At 40.1% G+C, this 25,930-nt stretch overlaps 2 protein-coding genes across 6 annotated transcripts in view; one reads left to right on the plus strand and one right to left on the minus strand.

The window, feature by feature from the left end:
* The window catches only part of PACRG (parkin coregulated), a 461,469-nt gene extending 458,523 nt beyond the window's left edge, over positions 1 to 2,946 (minus strand). For 2 of the 4 annotated variants that reach the window (XM_054021340.1, XM_054021339.1), the window contains exons 1-2: positions 2,840 to 2,946; positions 2,390 to 2,548 (exon numbers count right to left, since the gene is read on the minus strand). In XM_054021340.1, coding sequence (XP_053877315.1) covers positions 2,390 to 2,536 — 147 coding nt within the window. In that variant the 5' untranslated portion in view covers positions 2,537 to 2,548; positions 2,840 to 2,946. Of the gene's footprint in view, positions 1 to 2,389; positions 2,580 to 2,839 lie in introns of all 4 variants that reach the window. The other 2 variants (XM_054021337.1, XM_054021338.1) reach the window with 2 other exon arrangements.
* Positions 2,947 to 3,166: 220 nt separating this feature from the next.
* Positions 3,167 to 25,930, plus strand: part of PRKN (parkin RBR E3 ubiquitin protein ligase) — a 1,227,966-nt gene continuing 1,205,202 nt past the window's right edge. For both annotated transcript variants that reach the window (XM_054023728.1, XM_054023729.1), the window contains exon 1: positions 3,167 to 3,271. In XM_054023728.1, coding sequence (XP_053879703.1) covers positions 3,265 to 3,271 — 7 coding nt within the window. In that variant the 5' untranslated portion in view covers positions 3,167 to 3,264. The remainder of the gene's footprint in view (positions 3,272 to 25,930) is intronic.

Genomic DNA, 25,930 nt, shown 5'->3' on the forward strand with positions numbered 1-25,930 from the left:
TATTAGAAAAACATAATTATGATCTAGGAAATACACACTTATGGTTTCTAAATGGAGGACTCATGAACCTCAGAATTAGAGATAAATGTTCTATGCCAGTTGGGGTTCCAATCTTTCAGATGTGGTAGAGCATAGATTATAGTTCTGAGTTCTTCAGAGTGGTGATTATACAGTTCTTTGTGTTTCTACAGAGCCCAAATCCTGACTGGAGACTTTGTGAATTAAAAGCAATAATAGTAATAGTTAACAAACAGTTCTCTATATACTGATCACTAAAATCAGATTCAGATTCAAGTTTATTGATGGTTCATATGAACATAAGAATGGCCATACTGGATCAGACCAAAGGTCCATCTTGCCCAGTATCCTATCTTCCAACAGTGGCAAATGCCAGGTGCCCCAGAGAGAATGAAGAGAACAGGTAATCATCAACTGATCCATCTCGTCGCCCATTCCCAGCTTCTGGCAAACAGAGGCTAGGGACACCAACCCTGCTCATCCTGGCTAATAGCTATTGATGGACCTATCCTCCATGAATTTATCTAGTTCTTTTTTGAACCCTGTTATAGTCTTGGCCTTCACAACATCCTCTGACAAGGAGTTCCACAGGTTGACTGTGTGCTGTGTGAAAAAATGCTTCCTTTTGTTTGTTTTAAACCTTCTGCCTATTAATTTCATTTGGTGATCCCTAGTTTTTGTGTTATGAGAAGGAGTAAATAACACTTCCTTATTTATTTTCGCCACACCAGTCATGATTTTATAGACCTCAATCATATCCCCCTTTAGTCGTCTCTTTTCCAAGCTGAAAAGTCCCGGTCTTATTAATCTCTCCACATATGGCAGCCGTTCCATACCCCTAATCATTTTTGTTCATATGCTTGTTTTATGTTATAGCCCTGTTTTTTACATTTCATGTTTTGTGTCTTTAAGGCCTAATTTAGGCAAAGATTTATGCATGTGTTTAACTTTATGCCCTATGAATAATCTTATTGAAGTTAATTTGATTATGCATAAAGTTAAGCACCTGGGTATGACTGATTTGGCTGCTAACATTAAATAATAAATGTTTTTTTATTATTACATGATAATAAGTCAGTGCTGGGAGGGGCTTTGCTCATAATTATTGTTGTTTGTTAGTCCAACTGAGGCCTCTAGAAGGGGAAAATGTTATTTCTCAGATATATTCTACAGAGTACAATGCTTCTCAATATATTTAAGGTAGACTTGTTTGTTTGTTTTTCTTTTAAATTTTGATATATATAATGAATTCCAGAGACTGTGTGAGATCAGTTTCTAGGGTTGTTTTCATGCATTTTGTAATTATTATTGGGAATGTATATGCAATTAAAAAGAGAGAAAGAGAAAGACTGTTGCCAACACCTTGAACTGTACCCAAAAGCAAACAAAAAGCCAATCCAGAGCTTTGAGCACAGATGTTGTGTGCTCATAACAGCACATCCCACTTAGAAATTGAGCAGCATTACCAGAAGCTTTGAGGTTTATTTATTAAATTTAATGGACACAATCAGTTACAACAATTACTGTAGGAAAGGTTTACTACAGACACAGTGTGTGATATTGCAATCTTTACTCATGGCAGAAGTCCCACACACTTTAATAGAACTACTTCTGTAAAGACTGTTAGTTAAAGTAAAGGTTGATGGATCAACCCCTATTTGTGATCCTCATGCTAAAGAGCTAGCCACTAGAAAATAAATGTTTATTTCCAAGGTAATATTTTCTAATACTGTGTGAAAGGTTTTTGATGATTATTTTTGGAAGTTCTTTTAAAAATGCTGCATTTTTCATGTGATGTTCAACTGTTTTCTCCTACCTCTTTGTATGGGTTTTCCTTTAACTAAAATATATACTTAGAATAATAATTAATAGTAATATGTTGCATTTCTATAGTATCTCTGAGCTGAGGATTTAAGGACCATCTCCTTTGCAAAGAAAAACTTTCACCATATGATGTGACATTTATGTCATAATTTCACCATACAGTGACACAAGGTGAAGACTTTTTGACACAGTGTCATGGCATGACGTGATAACATTTTAACGAAGTACAACATAATTATGTTTGGACATAACTTCATAATAGGTTGGAATTTGATTCAATATGATTTGATTACGCAAAACAATATAACAACATACATGGCAACACAAAACTGGCACATTTTAACCTGAAGTATCACAATATCCTGAGAGACCACCCATTACCTCAAGATGACATTTCTTCAAAGCTATTTCCATGACCAATTAATCTCAGTTAAAATCATGCCAACCCTGCATACTTTCTGGCAGGCACCGACCCCACCCCCGAACCTGCTTCATAGGCACATGAGACTAAACAAATTAAAAACCTCTTTACTGGCAGCAAACATACCACAGTGTTTCTCATCATGGCTTTAACAGTGAATCCATCGGTGACCTGCTGCTTGGTTCTCCTCAGCTGCCCCAGTGGCTGCTGTTGTTGTTGGGGTCTCTCTCTAGTGAGTTTCGGGGGGCTCGAACCATCTTTCTCTGCCACCATGTCCCCAGGCACCTTTGTGGGGGACAGGAATTAAATATATAGGCTAAAAGAATAAATTGGGAAAAAAATAAATCTTCCTCACCGTCCTGCTGCCTTTCCTCACCCCCTGCTGTCCTTCCTCTTCCTCCTCACCCCCTGCTGTCCTTCCTCGTCCCCTGCTGCCCTTCCTCTTCCTCCTCACCCCTGCCCCTGCCGCCCTTCCTCACCCCCTGCTGCCCTTCTTCTTCCTCACCCCCGTCCCCCTTCCTCACCCCCTGCTGCCCTTCCTCTTCCTCACCCCCTGCCCCTGCTGCCCTTCCTCACCCCCTCCTGTTGCCTATGGAGGCTCCTGTGAGGGGTCTGGCTGGGAGGGAGGGACACTGCCTCACTCTGTCGCTAACACCAACACGCTTCCAGGGACGCCTCACGGTTGCTACGCAACATGTCAACAATCTGCCCGGCTTCTGTTTGTGGTCACGTGAGGGGTGTGTGTGAAATTGCGCCGATCACGTGGAACAGCCCCGGCGAGAGCAGGAAAGAGCGTACACACGAGAGAACTACGCTACCCAGAGTACTAAGCGATCGGCAGGCACGCTCCAATTGTGCGCATGCGCACTATGACTCAGCAGTCCCGCCGGCTCGCCCCGCAGTTGCGTGTTCAGTCAGAGTGCTGAAGGCGAGAATTTGAGCTGCGAGCGCGGACGGGACGGGTGCGTGCGCGCGCTCCCTCCCCTCCCCCCACCGTGGCCATGATAGGTGAGTGAGTGAGACCCGGATGCAGCGTTCCCCCCTCCCGCCCCCAGCCTCTGGGCCCTTCTCTGCCGGCGCAGCAGTGAGCCCACTGTCGTGTCTTTCCCCTACCTGGGCCCCCGGCCCCGCTCCCACCACGCACACGCTGGCTCGGGCCGCCTGCTCCCTCCCCCTCCCGCCCGCCGCCTGCTTTCAGGCCTGCCTGGCACTAGCTTGTTCGTTATCAGTAGTGTGGTGGTTCTTCGCCCCCGCCACGAGGCCCAGTCCCGACAACACCGAGTGACCACCTGCCCAGCCATCGACATAGACAATACTGTGTGTTCCCCCACGCACCCCTCTCCAGAGCATACCCACCCAATATACCCACCCCCACACAGTACACATCCCCTCCACACAACACACCTATCCCGTATGCACACCCCAGCATAATACACCCACCCTGTATGCACGCTCCCACACCATACACACACAGTACTCACATACTGTATGCACCCAGAGTACATACACCCCCCCCCGCCCCATGCAGTATGTGTACACACCCACGAACAGTACACACAGTACATACGCATGAACACACTTTGTGAATTGAGATCTTGCAAGTCTGGATTCCTTATTTAGCCAGCACCATCAATGTGGATGGTGCTTTACAGGCAAATGATAGTACAAGGGTCTGGACTCTCTGCTGCTTTGCAGAGTTAGCCACACTTGTGCAAAGCAAGTGTAAAACCCTACCAGAAGAGTATGGGAGGTTTTTACACCCGCTTTGCACTGGCATCTGTTACCACAAAAAGAGTGAGACATTAAAAACTTATTGTTTTTCCCCTTGACCCTCCAGAAAACACTTGCCTATTTCAATGAAGTGCACCCCTTTTGTCCTTTCACCATGTGGTCTGCATATAAATCTTGATGTATGCAGTAGGTCCCAGGATATTAGAGAGACAATGTGGGTGAAGTAATATCTTTTATTGGAGCTTTGTGTAAGCTCAAAAGCTTATCTCACCAACAGAAGTTGGTCTAATAAAAGATATTACCTGACCCATCTTGTCTCTATAAATCTTGATGGCTGCTGTGAATAAGTCATGGTTCATCTTGATCTTTCTTCACTGCCTTCATGCTGGTTGTGAGTTGCTGTCTTGTGCAGTCCTGCCGTGCTATTATCCCTTCAGGCACCAGGAGTGGAGTGGAGCAATCAACCTATATTCTGGCCTCACAGATAGTGGCCAGGGGGAAGTGGGGGGCAGGAGAGCACTGGGTAAGATGACCAGGGTAGTCCCAAAGTTGGCAACATGTACCGCTTTGATAGTATTACAACACATAACAGTCCAAGTAGCCAAAATTTCCCTCTAGTATTGGGAAGAAGAGGCAATTAATCCCCAATACCCCCATTCCCTCATTGTGGGCCCCACAAATCACAAGAGCCACCATGTGTTCCCCTCAAAAACTAAATTTTCCTTTTTACATGCTCCCCCTCTTTCACTTTCATTTTTGTTATGTGGTTAATTACAGATGAAACAAAAAGAACATAAAATTGAGGTGCTAGATAAAGTTATTTATGCTTAAAGGAATTCTTCCTATCCCCCTGATTTTAAACAGCTTTTTTTTCTGCCTCTCACATTGGGTGTTTGTCTCCTATCTGAGACCTAATCAAGATTAGGTCAAGATTAATCAAGATAATGTATGCAATTTTATGGTTGATGTATAGATGAGACATTCATCCTCTAAAAGTTTTGTAACTGAATTTCTTTGGAAATTGCTGCATAATCTCCATTATTTTACAGTTAGAAATTCTCTTTCCTTTCTCATTAATGTATGGCTTTCCAAAATGTTAGTGTGCTGTTATTGTCTTTAAACCATCTAAAGGCAAAAGAAAGTTAAGTGTAATTTTGCAACTGTAATTTTTTTTATTCTATGTGAATATTATATGCAACATTTACTGCACTCTGTGCCTAATTGCATATATCTGTTTCTTTTTTTTCTAATGCAGTAGAGAGCAGTTATGAGACAACTTGATTTAATGAAAAAGTGTTTTCATATCCAAATATTTATATATCTTGATGAATTCTACAGAGTTCAGATTACGTTATGTGCTTACAGAACTGCAGTTCTTGTTCTTTCTAAAAATTTCTTTAGCAAGTTAATGTAATACAGTTTAAAAAGACATATGTGACTTAAAATTTTGAAGGTAAGAAAGGCTTGAGTGTCATTTGCTTCTTATTGTGTAGCCAGTAGATCTTGCTTGAAGATTAACTATAGACCATGAACTGAGCCCTAGACTTCCTGCTAGGAATAAATCTGCACAAGTCTTTGATTTTGTTTGCATATGACCTAATGCAAATTCCCTAGTTGACCTGAGTTTGTAGAAAATGACCTACTAAGACAAAAACTCTTAGTTTTAAACTGATCAACTTTAAACGGATCATTTATAAACTGATCAAGAAAGTCTCAAAGCAGTTGTCAGATGCTAAATATATGTAACCCTTCTGCCCATCTAAGTTGGCAGCAACAAGGGTAAACAACATCAGCATTAAATGGAAAAAACACCACAACTAGAGTTTTTAGACCAAACCATGAGCGAAGACCCACCCCAGCAAATTGGGCCGTGTCCTCTCCCGTTGGTTCTTGAAACCAGCGACCCAAGAATCACCAAAGTCCCAAAAGTCCACCAATCCCAAAGTCTCTTGGGTCCAGCAACCCAAGAATCACAAAAGTCCCAAAAGTCCGACAACCCCCCAAAGTCCCTGTCCATGATCAGTGCAGCCCCAGAGTTCAAAGGGGGGGGGTGAGCAGGGTGTTAAGGGGCACCTTACGTGATCCGAGGCCAACCGGCTGCTTCTCTGTGGGGTTCCACGGCAGCCTTCACCACGAACTGCTCCACTCCACCCGCAGTCCCACAAACTGCTCTGGCAGCTGCTCCGCTCCGCTCACCGACCTTGAGCCGCTCCACTCCGCTCACCGACCTGTGAGCTGCGCCGCTCCGCTCCAGCCGTCCCTTGGGCCGCTCCCACAAGGCTCTGCTCTGCTAGCTGCTCCTCCAGCCGCTCCGCTCACCGACCTGTGAGCCGCTCCGCTCCGCTCACCCCCGCTAAGCTAGCTTAGCAATATAGCTTCAGGCTCCCCCACTAGTTAACACAGCCTCAGTGATCTCAGCTCTTAAATAGCTTTAGCTCTTTTGTGATTTCAGCTAGTAGTAGGGGAGCCCCAGTGCTGGTGCACTATTGGCCCAAAGTGAACTCAGCTCAGCAGTCTGTAACTAGACTCCTAAGGGAATCAAAGTTAGCTCTGTTTCAGAGTAACAGCCGTGTTAGTCTGTATCCGCAAAAAGAAGAACAGGAGTACTTGTGGCACCTTAGAGACTAACAAATTTATTAGAGCATAAGCTTTCGTGGACTATAGCCCACTTCTTCGGATGCATATAGAATGGAACATATAATGAGGAGATATATATACACACATACAGAGAGCATAAACAGGTGGGAGTTGTCTTACCAACTCTGAGAGGCCAATTAATTAAGAGAGAAAAAAAAAAAAAAAAAAAAACTTTTGAAGTGATAATCAAGCTAGCCGAGTACAGACAGTGTGATAAGAAGTGTGAGAGTACTTACAAGGGGAGATAGTCAACGTTTGTAATGGCTCAGCCATTCCCAGTCCTTATTCAAACCGGAGTTGATTGTGTCTAGTTTGCATATCAATTCTAGCTCTGCAGTCTCTCTTTGGAGTCTGTTTTTGAAGTTTTTCTGTTGTAATATAGCCACCCGCAGGTCTGTCACTGAATGACCAGACAGGTTAAAGTGTTCTCCCACTGGTTTTTGAGTATTTTGATTCCTGATGTCAGATTTGTGTCCATTAATTCTTTTGCGTAGAGACTGTCCGGTTTGGCCAATGTACATGGCAGAGGGGCATTGCTGGCACATGATGGCATATATCACATTGGTAGATGTGCAGGTGAACGAGCCCCTGATGGTATGGCTGATGTGATTAGGTCCTATGATGATGTCACTTGAATAGATATGTGGACAGAGTTGGCATCGGGGTTTGTTACAAGGATAGGTTCCTGGGTTAGTGGTTTTGTTCAGTGATGTGTGGTTGCTGGTGAGTATTTGCTTTAGGTTGGGGGGTTGTCTGTAAGCGAGGACAGGTCTGTCTCCCAAGATCTGTGAGAGTAAAGGATCATCTTTCAGGATAGGTTGTAGATCTCTGATGATGCGCTGGAGAGGTTTTAGTTGGGGGTGAAGGTGACAGCTAGTGGTGTTCTGTTATTTTCTTTGTTGGGCCTGTCTTGTAGGAGTTAGCTCTGACATTCAACAGTGGAGAGAGGAGGTAGTGCAATTGGTGTTTCAACCCCCTCAGGGAGGGGGCCACACCATCAGATACAAATACCTGTCCCCATCCTCTCTCAATTCACTGGGTTTTGTAACCCATGCCCCTTGACAAGCAAATGCTACTTAGGTAATGGTGAATGACTCACTCAGTCCTTCTGTCATACAACAGTTCCACTGGCCTTGATTCACAGAATCAGGGTAACAAAACTTTATTCTTCCTGCCCCAATAACAGAGAAACTGGGGATCCCACACCAGCCAAAGTAACCACTTTGAGTTGCTGTGGTTTCATGCCAGGCGAGTGGGTGTGCCTATGCAAACAAGATCAGCCCCTGGAGTTCTTTTCCACCCTCGCCATAATTCACCACCAGATGTCAGGGTAGAGCTCATCCTGACTCTGCTTACATATATATGTGTGTATTTTAAACATATAATGTTTTTTTCAAACCTGACAAAAATACAGGAATCATATATTCTTACAGTATAGTGTTCTTGTGGATGATTTAGTTAGGAATAGTAATGACTACAGATCCAGAAATTTGATCTGTGTGGTTGGTCCTTGCACTCCTATAGAGAGCCCCACTGACTTCAGTGAAAGTTTGTGTGGGCAAAAGGGTGTGGCCCACCTGGATCAGATTGCAAGTCTATGGGACCATGCACAGTATATAAAGTTAAGCATGTATCAAAGTGCTGGCAGCAACGAGGCTGTATTTGTCTTTTCACTGTAGCAAATAGTGAATGTGTAAAAAATTTTTAAATATATTTTGATTAGTGGCAAATTATTGATACTACAATATATTAATTACTTAGAGCCTTGAGTGATTTATGTGTTGGCAAAATTTTTTTATTTGAGACAAAAAGTAGAAAAAAGGTTAGAAGTATATAGAACAATGCCATTCTGTATCACATCCAAGGTCCATCTACTTCAGTATCCTGTTTCTGACCGTAGCCTCTAGATCAGAGGTCTCAAGCATGTGGCCCGCGGAGTTATTTGCTGCGGCCCGCCGAGCTCCCAGTGCCCTCCAGAGTTATTTCCTGCTACTGCCAAGCTTCCCTTACCCGCCGCTCCCCCCCACACCTGCCAGCGCGCCGCGTCCCCATTCCTCTGCCTACCTCCAGGTGCTTCCCGCTGCCAAACAGCTGAGAGAGGGGAGGAGCAGGGAGCCGCGCTTAGGGGAAGAGGCGGGGCAGGGATTTGGGGAAGGGGTTGGAAGAGGCGGGGTAGGGCCTCATGGAAGGGGTGGAGTGGGGGTGGGGCTTTTGTACCTTTATATGAAAAGGTGTCAGTGATGCGGCCCTTTGGCCAATGTACTAGTCCTTATGTGGCCCTCGTGGTGATTTGAGTTTGAGATACCTGCTCTAGATGCTTCAAGGGAAGGGTAAGAACTCTACAGTAGGCAGATGAGGGATAATCTGCTCGCAAAGGTCTCATCCCGGTTTCTAATAGTTAAGATTGGTTTAAAACCTGAAGCATAAAGTTGACCGTCCCTTCCAAAATTTGTTGTAATTAATTATTATAACTGGATTATCCTGATATTCATATAAATATCCAATCTCTTTTAGAATCTTATAAAGTTCTAGGCCTCAATGACTTATTGTGGAAAGGAGTGCCACAGTTAATTACATATTGTGTGTAAAAGTATTTCCGTTTATCCAATTTTAATTTCCCACCTTTTAACTTAATTGAATGCTCCTTTGTTTGTGTGTTATGAGACAGGGAGAACAGAAGTTCCAATCTACCTTTTATATACCATTTGTTATTTTATCATGTACTTCTTATGGTCTACTTTCTATAGTAAACAATCCTAAACTTTTCAATCTCTCTTCCTATGAGAGTTTTTCCAGACCATTGATTATGCTCAGTGCGCTCCCCTATAGTTTTGCAATATCCTTTGTGAGCTGTGTTGGTAGTGCATGCAGTATTCCAGATAAGGCAGTGCCACTGAGTGAAGTAAAAGCATTATAATGTTCTTAGTATTATTCACCATCTCATTCCATATGCATTCTAAGACTTCTTTGCTTTTTTGACTGTAGCTGCACAATGTGGATGGGTTTTCATTGGACTGCAGTCCCATTCTTCAGCTGATACAGTTAATTTAGAATCTGTAAGGTGTATGAGTAAGGTAGTTAATTAAAAATCCTATGTGTATCAGGTAACTTTTCAGAAATAACAGCAGCATTTTGGTTGAAAATGAGTTACCATGTAGCCCAAGACTTTAATGCTGACATTTAATTTGAATTGTATTAAAAAACATAACTTGATATGTGTTCATTATTTCAGTAGAGAGGTTACTCTCCTAAGCCTTCAAAATATGGAAATATATTTATATTTATTTGTGTGACATCTTTATTTGGAACATCATACCAACAAATTAATTATGTAAGCTGTCAATGGACTTCTGATAGACTATCCATGAAGAGACTGATAGACTAACAGGGTTTTGTCCTACAAGCTTTACTGTTATAGATCTTCATTGAAGTCACGAGTGTTTCCTGAATTCTAAGTCTAAGATACATCTTTGAAAGTTATCAGCAAGATAAATACCAAAAACAATATTTGTTGCCTAAGCTCTTGAAGGAACTGTGTGTCTCTTGATGTTTTCCCCTTTTAAGTGAAGTTGCAATACTCTGACTCCAGAATTGCCCATTTCATTTATTAATAGTTTTTAAAACGTTGTAGCCTATTTATATATAATTTCAGTTTGCTGATTGGCTATGCAGTTAATGATTTCAGTAAAGTATTTAAAAGAGCAAAGAATTTAAGCATTTACAGATATTTAGAGAATGGGTCATTTGATTTGGTATTTCCCATTTAATCAAAAGAATATGGATGTACAGTAATTGATGGGTGCAAAACAGGACTCTTCTCGTGAATTACTGACTGTGGATGAGGACAGAGTTTGTTTTCCTCTTTTCATATTTGCAAAAAATAAAAAGCACCTGAACTGAGTTTCAATTCAAAATTTTCAACTTCAGGGATCAGTATTTTATTTTGTTGTCATTGGTCCAGAGCCAGAACTTAGAACTGCACATGAAAGCATTTGTATTGGCTTTCAATTCCCAAAATGCTTCTCTACTTTGTATGTCATAAGGCATGAGTTTTCAGGTCAGGCCATAGTTCAAAAGTCATTCTTATTACCTGTTCCCTTCCCACCCTTCACCCTCCTGCAAGCTGTACCTGTTCTACATATACCGCAATTTGCAAATTCAAGTTTTCTGTGTGGCTTGTTAGTATGTTGCATGTCAAATGTTTAAAAGTAGCAGTGTGAGTAATTACTGTCTTAGTTTTATTAAGAGTTTTGAACCCTACTCATTTTAATGTAGATGTTAGAAAGAAAAGCACCTATTTCCTTCCTATTAAACCGACAAGCAACTCTAAAAGCATGCGGCGCACTTGTTCTAATGTATTTCTTGGGGAATCACAGGAAAGCACAATGTTAGAGAAATACTACCTTAGAATACTGCATAACCAGAAATCTGTAGTCCACATATGTTAATCCTGCTGTGGAGGGAAGACTTATCAGATCCATTTTCAAAAAATGATAATTGTAAGTAATAAATGTAGAATGTAATTACATATTTTAAGTTGCACTGTTCATCTCTCAGTATATCCAGTCTATTTCCCGTACTGTCTGCCAGGCACTTTTCAAAAACACCCAGTTAACTTTTGGAAAGTAATCTATAGGAAACAAACTAACTGGATTCTGGAAAGAGTTAGATACTGTAACATAAATCTATTTGGCTTACTTAATAAAGGGAATCATGATGCTCTTTCCATCAGTTAAAATGTTCTAAAACAAGGCTTAGTTTGTCAAAAGTACAGTATGTGTATATAATAAAGAGAATAACAAAACCAGACATCATTTCTATTCAGTTATAATTTTCAGTGTAATAAATTTTTTGTATATAGAACCAGATTCTCAGCTATTGTAGATTGTCATAGATAATCTATGAAGTCAATGGAGCCACACACGTTTACACCAGCTGTGGATCTGGCCCTTCTACAACAGTGTAGCCTAGTGAATGCAGTGCTGGACTGGGACCCAGGAGAGCTGGGTTTTATTCCCAGCTCTGTCTGGCCTTCTGGATGACCTTGGGCAAGTTACTTCCCTGTTTCCCTATCTGTAAAATAGGCATGATGATACTGACTTACTTGGTAAAGCGCTTTGAGATCTACTAATGAAAGACACTTATTATGATAGTTATTACTATTATTATCAGTCATCTAGCAATTGCCAGGCATTTTATAAACATCAAGTAAAACTAGCAACACCCATCAGATCTACTCCAACTGTAATTTGTGAACAAGTGTCTGATGTTCAAGTACTTAAGAATTGTTGAAAAGCACAGCTAATTCGGTATGGAAATTGTCTTTGTTTCCCACCTGTCATTATTATTCAGGTCTGTCTGTCAAAAAATGGGAAAACCAAATCAAGACTGAAACAATTTGTTTCAAAAATTTATAAAAGCTACTGAAGAACTGGAAACACTTAACATTAGTAGAGTAGACTGTGTGAAGAAATTTGTATGCCCAATAATATCTCCGTATGAACCTATTTGCTTTAGTAAATGTCTCTCCCTTTTGGAATCTTGCTCAAAAGAACACATGGACTTGACTGCACTGAGGAGAAGGGTAGAAAAGACCATCTAACAGTATCAGTCACAAAGCAGATAGATTCATGTGTACACCAATGGTTTGGCAGACAAATCTTTCAAGAATGGTGGTTGTAGCATCTTCATCCAGTGGTGTAATGGAGAGAGTACAAGAAAGAACGCTAGTTCAGGATATGTATGAACTGTACAGCCAAACTGAAAGCTATTCTTACTGTACTGCAAGACATGAACAGAAACAGAGGTGGATGTTGTGATGTTTATTGACTTGCAGGCACTGATCCTCAATTCCTTTTGAAGAAACCAGAATGCTAACAATGGTGCGGTTCATAAGGAGGCTCTGAGGATCAGAAAGTGAGGCAATCAATTGACTTTTCAATTGACTCCATCACACATTTGGGTTTAAGGGAGTGAGGTAGCTTATGACCTGGCCAAACCTGGAAGATTGGAAACAGATTGAAATGACAATCATTAAGGATATTGATGTTCTATCAAGGGAAATATTAACTGAAATAAATGGTTAGAACATGAAAGATCCTCTTATTGATATCAAAGCATCTCAGAAAATAACATTCACTATTGTAAGACTGCATACAGGACACAATGTAGGAATGAAAATCAATAGAGATGGTACTAAGATACATCCACTCTGCAGGATGTGTTGGGAGCAGACTTTTAACATCAGCCCACACTTTTGAATGTGATGTGGTAAGGAAAGTGAGGCTTTTCAGAGTGCATACCTTGGGTGAAGCCCTTACAAATGACCCTGTTCATTCCCAAACTTCCTGGCCTAATATGTTTATTGTACAATACAACAACAGCAACACTCATATTAAGTAGTTGAACATAAATAATGTCTGACCCAAGGTCATATAGAGAAAATCAATGATGAAAGCATGTATAGAACCCTAGAATTTTAGAGCCTAGTCCTCTGCACTAGACTGTACTGCCTTCTCCTCAATCTACAGTACACTCTGCATTCAGTGTACTAAAAAGATTGGTCAGTAACTTAATTGTTAAAAGTAAGCGAAAGAGGCGAGGTTTAGAAGTATAATCCAATGGAGAAAAGTTTTGGGAAAAGTAGTTTAGAAGAGCAGAACTGTTCATGAATTAAATAAATAAGATTCATATTAGTCTTTTAGCTAAGATAAAGTTTGGTGTCAGTTTAATATCTGATGTGCTCTCTATAATGGAGACTATACTTGCAGTGAAATCGGTGATCTAATACCGTATGCCTTCAGCTTCTGACTTATCTTCAATGGAAAGTGAATCCTGACACATTTTCATCAGTGTGGTCTTCATCATGAATAAACACAGTAAGCTTAAATCTAGCTTCACATACATGGACATTCACCGCAGTGGGTCTTGAACAATCTGATGCTGCACATAGCTATTCATGAATATTAGAAGATTTTTAAAGTACACAAGCATTACTGAGATTAGTATCATTCTATCACACATTTATTTATAAGGAAACAAGCAAAACACTTTGCATTCAGGCTATCAACTTTTCAAGTTTTAGCTTGATATAATTTAAATCACTGGGATATTAAAGTATGAACTTTGGGCTTTATAATGGAAATGCAAACTCTACTTACTAATTATTTTTATTCATGATAGTAAGGAGTGTTTGCATTTCCATTGTAAAGCCAAAGTTTCACTAGATAAATAATTTATAGTACAAGTCAAAACTTTCACTTACCATATCTGTACCATGCATTTAGTGAGTTAATATTTGAGGTGATCTGAAGTTTTGCAGGAAAATAGTGTTTAATGATTTTTTGCAAAGAAGTTCTATCTAATGGTGGTTCCTGGTGACTACGGAAGTTAGGTACCAAACTTGCTGTGCTTTTCAAAATCCCAGTAGGCACATACCTACATGTTTAGGCACATAAATACCTTTGAAATCTGTCCCTGCATGGCTGTTATTAGATAAGTTTAATTGGCTCAATAGTAAAAGTTTTGGCCTCAGAATCCTAATTTTCAAGGCTTTTTTAAAGAGTGTTTTTTTTTAGCAGCTCTTGAAGTTCCCAATATCTTAGCTTACTGTAAAACCATATACTTGTTAAAGTATTCTTAAAAACACTATAGTCTCAGGGTAGTACTGTACATATTATATTTCATGATATGTAAATCCCTTTCTGGCTCCAAAATTTCAACTGACACATAAAGTTCTTACTTCATAATGTTCCATATTCATGAAGGGAGAATTTATGCAGAATATTTACTATAATATGTTAGGGTTTTTTTTTATAATTGATCAATGAAAATGGTTTCTTACCTGCTGTTTCTTTAGCTTGTAATTGTGGCCCACTGCTTATTCAGCATTTTAATTTGCATCTAATGAGGACATATTTAAGGGTGTTTGTTTTTTTTGTTTTGTTTTGTTTTTGTTTAAATCTGAGCAATTTCTCTGTCTGTTGACGAGCTTCCTGACATCAAACATTAAATACTTGGTTATGTCTCTCTCCCAATTGATTCATGCTTAACTTTAATAGACTCAGTTCCTATATTCTAATATATTATAGTTTTCCAGCCTTGATCAATGAAAGCATATACTATTATTAATAATGTCAACAAGATATGTTATATTATCCTCTGCAATATTCCTATTTCCTATTATTTTGGCCATAAATTCAAATTTTGAGTAAATATTGATGGAATGTGGTCTGTAGCAGTGCTAGGGTCAGTGTGGGTGGAGAGGCATCACTAGACAGATGCTGTAAATTATACTTAATCCTCTGCCTATATTTTAATTTATTATTGACTGTACACATTCTTTGCTCTTATAAGTTTCATGTGTCATTAAAGGACCACACCTAGAATTTTAAAAAGGGAAACCATAGTTAAGTTAGGTTATAGGTCTTCAGTAGATGAGTACTTTCAGTAGCCTAACACAAAATGTACAATTCACTAGTAACTTTGCCTTTTTGGCATCCACTTAAGAACATTTTTATAGTTGAGTCGGATTCTTGAAGGCTTTACAATGTGTCTAGATCTAGGATATTTACCTCATGTTTCAGTAACTCCCTTTAAAAATAGTTTTTCAACTCGACTAAGGCCTGGTCCACACCAACCCCCCACTTCGAACTAAGATGCGCAACTTCAGCTACGTGAATAAGTCCAGACGCGGCAGGCAGGCTCCCCCGTCGAAGCCGCGTACTCCTCTCGCCGAGCAGGAATACCGGCGTCGACGGCGAGCACTTCTGGGATCGAGCCCAGAAGATCGATTGCTTACCGCCGGACCCAGAGGTAAGTATAGACCTACCCTAATATTCATTTCCTTTAAGCTAAAGCAAACCAAAGCATAACATTCCTTGATATAACATGTTGAGTAAATTAGAACTGCCTCAGAGCCAGGGTGTAAATAGATTTTAGGTGGCCGAGTAAAACCACTTGAGTTAATTATGCAGAGAGAATACTAGTTTAAGTAAGTGACAGCAGTGTAGCAAGACAGGAGACCTGGGTTTTGTAGCAGATTCAGAATGATGGGTCAGGGTAGGCTGACACCATGACATAAATTATATAATTCATGTTTGCATAACTTGTTGCCTTGCATGGCAAGAAATATAAAATTCTATTTGATCATGTCCGCGTTATCCAACAAACTACTTATATAGTTCATGATTTGTATGAGTGCAGTCTTATTCACATTTTATTCTTCTGAAAATGTGAATTGTGAGGAGTGTAGGAATTTTGGGGAGTTGTTCAGCCTTTCGGCTGAGGAGCTTGTATTCACCTCAGTGGTTCTGGAGCAGGGGTGGGCAAACTACGGCCCACAGGCTGCATCCGGCCCACCAGCCATTTTAATCTGGTGCTCGAGCTCCTGCTGGGGAGTGGGGTCTGGAGCTTGCCCCACTCCAGGGGAGCAGGGTTGTGGGCCGCTCCATGCGGCTCCCAGATGCAGTGGCATGGCTCCCCTCCGGCTCCTAGGTGTAGGGGCAGCCAGGGGGCTCCGCTCTGCATGCTGCCCCCGCAGCTCCCATTGGCCAGGAACCACAGCCAATGGGAGCTGCAGGGGTGGTGCCTGTGGATGGGGCAGCATGCAGAGCCTCCTGGTTGTGCTTCTGCGTAGAAGCCAAGGAAGGGACATGCCACTGCTTCCGGGAGCCGCTTGAGATAAGCGCTGCCCGGAGCCTACATCCTCTGCCCCAGCCCTGATTCCCCTCCTGCCCTCCAAACCCTTTGATCCCAGCCTGGAGCACCCTCCTGCACCCCAAACCCCTCAGCCCCACCCCAGAGCCCACACCCCTAGCCGGAGCCTGCACCCCTTCTCACATCCCAACTCCCTGCCCCAGCCCTGATACCCCTTCCGCCCTCCGAACTCCTCGGTCCCAGTTTGGAGCCCCCTCCTACATCTCAAACTCCTCATCCCCAGGCCCACCCCAGAGCCCGCACCTCCAGCTGGAGCCTTCCCCCTCCCTGCACCCCCTGCCCCAGCCCGGAGACCCCTTCTCTATCTTGATCTCATTTCTGGCCCCACCCAGAGCCCGCACTCCCAACCAGAGCCCTCACCCCCTCCCATACCCCAACCCCAATTTTGTGAGCATTCATGGCCCACCATACAATTTCTATTCCCAGATGTGGCCCTCGGGCCAAAAAGTTTGCCCACCCCTGTTCTGGAGCCTACATTGATTATTAAAAGAAATGATCAATACATAAATTGACTTTCCTTCAAAAATAGAGTATCTGTGTTTGTTCACCTGTTATGTGAAGACTACAGGGACATTTCTTTGGAGCACTACTAGAGGGGCCACAGAGTTGAGTCAGTTATCTGTCTTAGAGTTCCTCAGGTCCTGAACCCTGACATGTGGAGAACAAACATCCTAACCAGACACGTTTCCAGTTTTATGCATTTTATTAACTAAATAACTATGCAAAAAGCATTAGATAAAATACATTTAGCAAGTCAAATGAAAGGAAATGGGCTAATATAGCAAATCAAATTAGTTAACAGGTTGATCAGGTAAACCAACAATACTTTACAAGCTTTAGCTAGTAATTTGGCAAGCAGTTTGTTTTAGTGTCAGTTCCAAAAGTAATAGGACATTCTCAGTTTCAGTGGCAATTGATATATTTATATGTCTACTGAATTGATAATATAGGGAAGTTCAGATCACTCCCAGTTTGAAGCTCATGTTGAGACGACATCTCTGATAATTAAGGCAGCCTAACTAAATTATAGGTGGGTAGGTGTCTCTTCCCCTCTACACAGGGTTACATTCAACATTCTAGTACAATTGGAGGTGACCCAGCTGCAAAATTTCCAACATTTAAGTCTATCTGGCTGCAGAGCACACAATATTTTGCAAATACATCTTTATTGTACATAAATCTTGAACTATATAAAGGATTAATTGGTAATATATATGTTGAAAGAGTTTGTAAGAAAGATTTAAATTTATCACAGGCAGAAGGCTTCCCTTTAAGACTCATAGGAACTTATAGTTTATTATGTTATATTGGAGCAATAGTGTATCTAGTTCAGTATCTTTCCTCTAGCAGAGATCTATGACTAATACTTCAAAAGAAGGTGACACCAGTCTCCTCCACTGGAAAGGGGAAAAAGGTATCTGGCCAATTATGCAATGCTTTTACAGGGTGAAAAGTATTCCCTCCTGACCATTCCAAGTATTAGCTGACCTGTAAAGCATGAGATTTTATATCTTGCATATTACTTTATTGTTCTGTGAATCCCATCAAGTTTGCAACAAATTTCTGAGAACTGCCAAAATTGCTGACTTATTACAAATACAGAGGGGCTGGAGAGTGATAAAAATAGTCTGTTATTTGGATGTGAATGAATGTACTGTTCTATAAAGGCGATTTCTAAAATCAGTGATATGCCATACCTGAATTGTAGGAGTATAATTTTGATTGTTCTTATGTCTTTTAAAAGACCAAAACTCTTGTAAACATTTTATTTATGTACTTTGGTGTGAAAAAAATACCTCATACTGTTAGGGTTTTTTCAGATGTAGGGCTAAATTCTGCCTTTGGAAGTGTGTGCTTAAGTTCCCATATTTTCAATGGCAGCTGTGCATGTGCAACCAAGACAATATTAGACAATAGTTACTATACTGTATTTCTTATCCCTTTTTCCATGTGCTAAGTGGGATTAGAGATCCATCCTCTAACGATTATTTATATAAATAAGTATTATAATTTTAGATTTGTGAGTTTAAACCTAGATTCTGTGCTCAGAAAATTACAGGTGGCTGATAATTCTCATAATGCACATGGAGTTTATATACACACACACACACCTCATTGGGAGGCTGGGCCAAGGACTGGTGCATATTTTGAAGGCAGCTCATCTCTCGATCTGTCATATATCAGGAACTGTCTCCCTGATGTTACCCAAATAGTGTAACGATGACATGCTGAAATATCTTTTTGTTGTTTTTGCTTGTTTTCAAGCCAGTATTGCCTTTCAGTTTAATGCCTTTGCTGTTGTGTATCACTGTGGGTGTTTCATTTGATCAGTGGGGTTTTCAAGTGGGGTACATGAGTCAACAGTTCCCAGTAATGTGTGTTTTGCTTCATCTAATAAGTAATCTGAGAAGTGCTAAAGTGGTTACTTAAATCCCAGTTCTTGAAGATATGCTATCATACCATTTGATGTATTTAAACTGATAGTATACAATTATCTAAAGGTCTTTTATATATCTGACAGTTCGAGGAGCTCCTGTATTTCCTGCATACCTCTCTGATTTCTTTTGGTGATGGTGGTTTTTAATTTTTGTTGGTTTGTTTGTTTGTTCCTTTGATTGTTGTTGAGCCAGTTGTAAGGAGATAAAATCTAGTGCTTCATGCAATTATATATATGTTTATCTTGTGTTTGGAAAATACGTTGATTCTATGAAAGTTTTGTATCTGAAAAATCTTGTTTGTTACATTTTACTAAAGTCTAAGTCTTGTTTCTTACATTTACTAAAGTAAATCTTAATGTTATATTATGGCATATGGAAAATATGCAGAAAAGTTCTTGTATCTTACAAAGCATATAGAGGGTTGGGTTATTTTGTGGATATGGTAGGTCTTTCCGTCTTTCTTTCCGTCTTTTTAGTACTGCCATCTATACACAATACTAACGCAGATATCAGAAGTCCTTTTATCAGTAGGTCAGAAAAAGGGGGAATAATTAATGTTTCAAATTTTGAATACTCAGGCTTCTTGAAACCAATGGTTAAATAATGTCAGGTAAATAGAATCATAGAAGTGTAGGGCTGGAAGGGCCTTGAGAAGTCTCGTCTACTGTGCTGAGGCACAACCAAGTAAACGTAGATGATCTCTGAGAGGTTTTTCTTAACTCTTGTTCTTAAAAACATCCAGTTATGGGGATTTCACAACCTCCCTTGGAAGCCTATTCCAGTACATAACTATTGGTATATTTAGAAAGATTTTTCCTAATATGTAACCTAAATTTCCTTTGCTACTGCTTCGTGTACTATCTTTAACGGACATGGGGAAAAAAAGATCACTGTCTTCTTTTTAACAGCCCTTAATATATTTGAATGGTGTTATCAGGTCCTTCCTCGGTCTTCTTTTCACATGACTAAACATGCCCAGTTTTTTTAACCTCCCCTCATAGCTCAAATTTTCTAAACCTTTTATCATGTTTGTTGCTCTCTTCTGGAGTCTCTTTAATTTATCCACAGCTTTCATAGAATCATAGAACTGGAAGAGACCTCGAGAGGTCATCTAGTCCAGTCCCCTGCACTCATGGCAGGACTAATTATCTAGACCATTCGTGACAGGTGTTTGTCTAACCTGCTCTTAAAAAGCTCCAATGATGGAGATTTTCCTCGAGTGTGGCACTCAGAATTGGACACAGTACTCCAGCTGAGGTCTCACTGGTGCTCAGAGGACAGTTACCTCCTGTGTCTTACATAAGAAACTCCTGTTAATAAACCCCAGAATAGTATTAGCCTTTTTTGCAACTGTATCACATTGTTGACCCATTTTCAATTTGTGATCTGCTATGACCCCCAGATCTTAATTAGAAGTACCTTCACCTAGCTAATTATTCCCCATTTTGTAGTTGTACATTTGCTTTTTCTTTCCTAAGTGAAATACTTTACATTTATGTTTATTTAATTCCATCTTGTTGATTTCAGACCAATTATCCAATTTACTAAGGTTGTTTTGAATTTTAATCCTGTCCTCCAAAGTGCTTGCCACCTCTCCCAGCTTGGTGTCCTCTGCAGATTTGATAAACATACTCTCCATTCCATTATCCAAGACATTGATGAAAATATTAAATAGTTCCAGACCAGGACTGACCCCCTTCGGGGCCCAACTAGATGTGCCTTCCCATTTTGACAGCGAACCATTGATAACTGCTCTTTGAGTATGATCTTTCAACCAGTTTTTGCACCTATCTTATGGTAACTTCATCTAGGCCACATTTCCCGAATTTGCTAATGAGAATGTAATATGGGACTGTGTCAAAAGCATTACTAAAATCAAGTTGTCTCACATCTACTGCTCCTCCCATCCACTAGGCCAGTAACCCTATCAAAGAGAGAAATAAGGTTGGTTTGGCATGATTTGTTCTTGATAAATCCAGGCTGGCTATTCCTTATAACCCTGTTATCATCTAGATGCTCACAAATTGATTGTTTAATAATTTGTTCCAGTATCTTTCCAGGTATTTAAGTTAGGCTGACTAGTCTATAATTCCCTGTGTCCTCTGTGTTCCCCTTTTTTGAAGATAGGTATTATGTTTGCCATTCTTCAGTCTTCTGGGACCTTATCTTTTCTCCATGAATTCTCAATGGTAATTGCTAACTGTTCCGAGATTGCTTCAACTAGATCCTGAAGTACCCCAGGATGAATTTCATCAGCTCCTGCTGACTACTTAGCTTACCTAAATATTCTTTAACTTGTTCTTACCCTATTTTGGCTTTCATTCTTTTTTCTCTTTGTAGTTAATGTTAATTATGCTAAGTATCTGGTCACGATTAACCTTTTTAGCGAAGACTGAGGCAAAATAGGCATTAAACATTCCAGCCTTCTTGATGTTATCAGTTATTAGCTCTCTTTCCTCTCTAAGTAGAGGACCTACACTTTCCTTTGTCTTTCTCTTGCTTCTTATTTGAAGTAGTCTTTTGTGTCCCTTCCTACGTGCTTGTTTTGTGCCTTTACTTTTCTGATTTTGTCCTTACATGCTTGTGCTATTCTTTTGTACTCCTCCTTAATAATTCATCTATGTTTCCAGTTTTTATTTTCATTATTTTATTTTATTAAAGAACTCCTGATGGAGCCATACTGGTCTCTTACTGTTCTTGTTATCTTTCTTTGCATTGGGATAGTTTGATCTTGTGCCTTTAATATTGTCTTCTTGAGAAACTGACAGCTCTCTGGACCTCCTTTATACCTTAGGTTTTCTTCCCATGGGACGTCACATACTAGTTCTCCAAGTTTGTTAGAGTCTGCTTTTTTAAAGTCCATTGTCTTTATTCTGCTGCTCTCATTCCTTCCTTTCCTTAGAATCATAAAATCTATGATTTCATGACCACTTTCACCCAAATGGCCTTCCACCTTCGGATTTGCTACCAGTTCCTCCCTGTTGGTCAGAATAAAATCTAAAATGGCTGTCTTTTTGAAACAAAAAGTTATCCCCAATGTATTCCAAGAACTTACTGGAAATATTGTGTTTTGCCATATTACTTTTCCAACAGCTGTCTCGATAGTTAAAGTCCCCCATTACTACTAGGTCTTGAATTTCAGATGTTTCTGTTATTTGTTGTAGAAATATCTCATCTGCCTCCTCCTCCTGATTTGGTGGTCTATAACAGACACCCTATGATGACATCACCCTTATTTTTCCCCCTTTTATCTTTATCCAGAGACTTTCAACTGGTCTGCCTCTCACCTCCTTCTGGACTTCAGAACAAGTGTACAGTATATATTCTTGATGTATAATGCAACATCTTCTTCCTTACAGTTGCCCATGTTTGGATCTTTCAGAGAAGGCCTTTAAAAACAAACAAGCAAGCAAGCAAGCAAACAAAAAAACCTCCCCTGAAGTTCTCTCTCCTCTGTGTAGACATTAAAGATCCCCTGACACACCAGAATATGGATTTGCTCTACTACCCTCTGCCAAAATCTCTCTTTCTTCTACTGTTACATAGCATATTCTGCACCAGTTGACTGCTACAGGGATATGGGGGGGGGGAGGAGGGTGTACACAGGTAAGACCTGATTCTGTATGGGGATGAGTTTCTTCTAGGGGGCGCTGAACACTTTCAGCTCCCACTGACATTAGGCCCAGGCTCATTGTTTGTAAAATATTTTAGGAACCTTTGATCTAAAAGGCACTATATACATATAAGATTATATTATATTTAAAATTCTAATTGACTTGCGTTCCAATTAGCAAACAAATAAAAATACACAAAAAGATTGGAAGTTCTTGATACAATAAATATGAAAGTACAACTTCCTTATCAAGGTGTTTAATCCTGCCTACGCATGAGACATGATTCCAAATTCCATTTATTGCCAGTTATATTAGAAAAGTTTATATTTAAACTGATAAGCCATATAAGGAACAACCAGGTATTTAAGTACCTCCCCGATGCTGCAGAATAGACAGCAGCAAATGCTAAGTGGCTCATGCTGAAGTAATTTGCATTTTTTAAAATGTATTTAAGCCCCAAGACATTATTGTATACTATTTTGATAATGTATTCATTAAGGGTTAGCCCTCTTAATTAGAAACAGAAGTTATCCACATTTTTTGGAATAAATTGATTGAAGTAGCAGACAGTCTCCTGAGACCTTCTCAATTGTATAAGTGGTTAGGCCACAAAATCAAATAATTATACTGTGAGTGATGAAGCTTTTCCAAGTTCTTCTATTTAGTGGAAACCCAGGGGACAGTAAACCATTAGTGGAAACTTTGTCAGATAGATTGATGTATTATTATTATTATTTATTATTTGTATTACCAAAGTGCCTAGGAGCCCCAGGCATGGACCAGGACCTCTTTGCACTTTACATTCTATAAACACAGAATAACAAAAACAAAAGACAGTCCCATAACACTTATCCCCATTCCATTATTTCAACCCTGTCTCTCAGGCAAAATACTAGAGAGTGTGGACAGCCAGCAGATCTGGGCTTTGTTGAACTGAAGAAGGAAAGTTGATTCCAGAGTTGAGAATATCTCAGCAAGAATACTCTGCCCTAAGTGCCTTCCCATTTGAACCCAAAGTCTGTGAGCTCAAGTGTCTCTGATGATAGTATCTTGTAAGATTTCACATCCTTTATATTTACACTCTGAAGTTCTTAATTGTTTATCAACTATCCCTGTGACATTGCTCTTATGATGTGAAGAAAAAAATAAATCCTATTATTATCTCCTGCCGTTTTAAGATGATCAGAATGTTCTGCCTCCCTTTATACCATTGGATTTGAAATTCTATGAGTGTTTTCTTGTGTTTGGTGGTAAAGGCAAAATTTGTCCTCTAAACTCTGAACCCAAACCTTCCACTGCAAAGGCATATAATCCTGAAGTGAGTGTATAAAGGAAAGGTACAGTAACTCCTCGCTTAACGTTGTAATTATGTTCCTGAAAAATGCGACTTTAAACGAAAAGATGTTAAGCGAATCCAATTTCCCCATAAGAATTAATGTAAATGGGGGGGTTAGGTTCCAGGGAAATTTTTTTCACCAGACAAAAAACTATATATTATATAGATATACACACAGTATACGTTTTAAACAAACAATTTAATACTGTTCACAGCCATGATGATTGTGAAGCTTGGTTGAGGTGGTGAAGTTAGAGGGTGGAGGAGGGAAGGATATTTCCCAGGGAATGCCTTGCTGCTAAATGATGAACTAGCACTCGGCTGAGCCCTCAAGGGTTTAAACATTGTTGTTAATGTAGCCTCTCACACAAGGCAGCACGAACACGAGGGAGGGGAGACAGCATAGCAGACAGAGACAGACACACACCTTATGGGTAGGAGAGAGAGAGAGATGCACATGGCCCCTTTAAGTAAGCTGACCCACAAGTGCATTGTCTTTTTAAGTGGATCAGGAAGTTGAGACAGCAGCTGCTGCCCCAAGCTCTCTATGTTGCTCTCCGTCCGTGTCCCCTCCCTGCTCTATATGGAGAAGGGGTAAGCGGGGTGCAGGGGGGAGGGGGACACCCTGACATTAGCCCCTCCCTTCCCCCCTGCACAGCAAGCAGGAGACTCTGGGATTGATAGCCTGCAATTGATAGCCTGCTGGGAGCATTGCACAACTTTAAACGAGCATGTTTCCTAATTGATCAGCAACGTAACAACAAAACAAAGTTAACTGGGCCGACTTTAAGTGAAGAGTTACTGTAGTCGATTTAATGGTTAAAAGTTTAAGAAGCTTGTAAAGATTAATGAAGATACTAACTAAAGGAAGTGCTTGTCATTCCATGGCAGCTTGAAGGTGATAGTATATTAATGGAGAAGAAATGAAAGAATGGGGTTATCTAGAGAGTAGAGTCCAACAAAAATATTTTATTTGTGCTGCACTGCACATGAAGGTGGAATGAGCAATGTATTTACACTGTGCCAAATCCTGAGGTCCTTACTCACTTTTATCCTATCCTTACAAAGTCCCATTAAAGTCTATAAAAAGTTCTTACAATATAGCAATGTAAAAGAGAAAATAACCATAGTCTTACATATTAAGTTTACTTTTGATAACTGAGGTGAGCTTTGTGGCAAACTCATTCACATTGTCAAACAAGTATTTGATATGAAAAAACTTTGAGGCTGTCAGGCGTCAAGGGTACATTTTCCTTTTTTCCCCATTGCTTTTTCAATAGCACATGTGTTGTTTTTCTTTATGAGACTATCCTCCCACCATTAGTTTGGTTCCTCCAGTCTTTCTTGGCACTCTATGTATTGTATTTTATTTGCTTTTACTTCTATTTTCTACATCCTATGTTTACCTCTTCAGCATCTTCTCTTTGAACTATATCCTGTACATTTTTCATTGGCCTTTTAATTATTCTGGGAAAATCTCTGGTGTACTCTTGAACACAACTTTGGAACACCTGAAGACAAGAGTGCTCCTTCAGCCTCCCAAAAAATCCATCCAGATTTTACAACGTACCTAGTGAATGCAGAGACAGGACTTGGGAGGTTATAGGTAGTGCTATAAATATAGAAGCCCATGCAGTGTGGTCATGTCCAATAAAGCTGATGGTTAGTTGTTTGAATACTGAAACTGTGGATCACATCCTGAGACCCTTATTCTGGAAAATTCCCAGTGATTTCAATGGAAGTTTGCCAGAGTAAGAGCTGAGAAAATTCTAAAAAATTCAGAATTTGGCCCTTGATATGAAATCCACGCCTTTGAACAGGGGATGAAGTGGGATTTAAGCAGTGAATGGACATGTGCAGGCCCTCTGCTCAGGGGTGAATTTCACCCTTAGTGCGTTAATTCAGCTTGTTCCCAGAAACCTGAGAAAATGCAACTGTCTTGTGTCAAATTGTACATTTTTCAAATTCATTTATCAATGTACAAAATTGAGGATAATTAATTAATCTTAGAAGAAAGTGGGCCATTGGAAACTGAAATAGCTAGGACTCTCACTTCGATAACTTCTATGGACACATTAAACAACAACAACAAAATCAATGTAAAATTAGAACTGACCAAATTAATATTAGGTTTTCCTGCAAATCTTCAAGGAGCAGGGGTCAGCTGCTTTGCTTCTTATTCATCTCCCACAGA

Source organism: Malaclemys terrapin, chromosome 3 (genome assembly GCF_027887155.1).
Source record: "Malaclemys terrapin pileata isolate rMalTer1 chromosome 3, rMalTer1.hap1, whole genome shotgun sequence".
Taxonomy (NCBI): domain Eukaryota; kingdom Metazoa; phylum Chordata; order Testudines; family Emydidae; genus Malaclemys; species Malaclemys terrapin.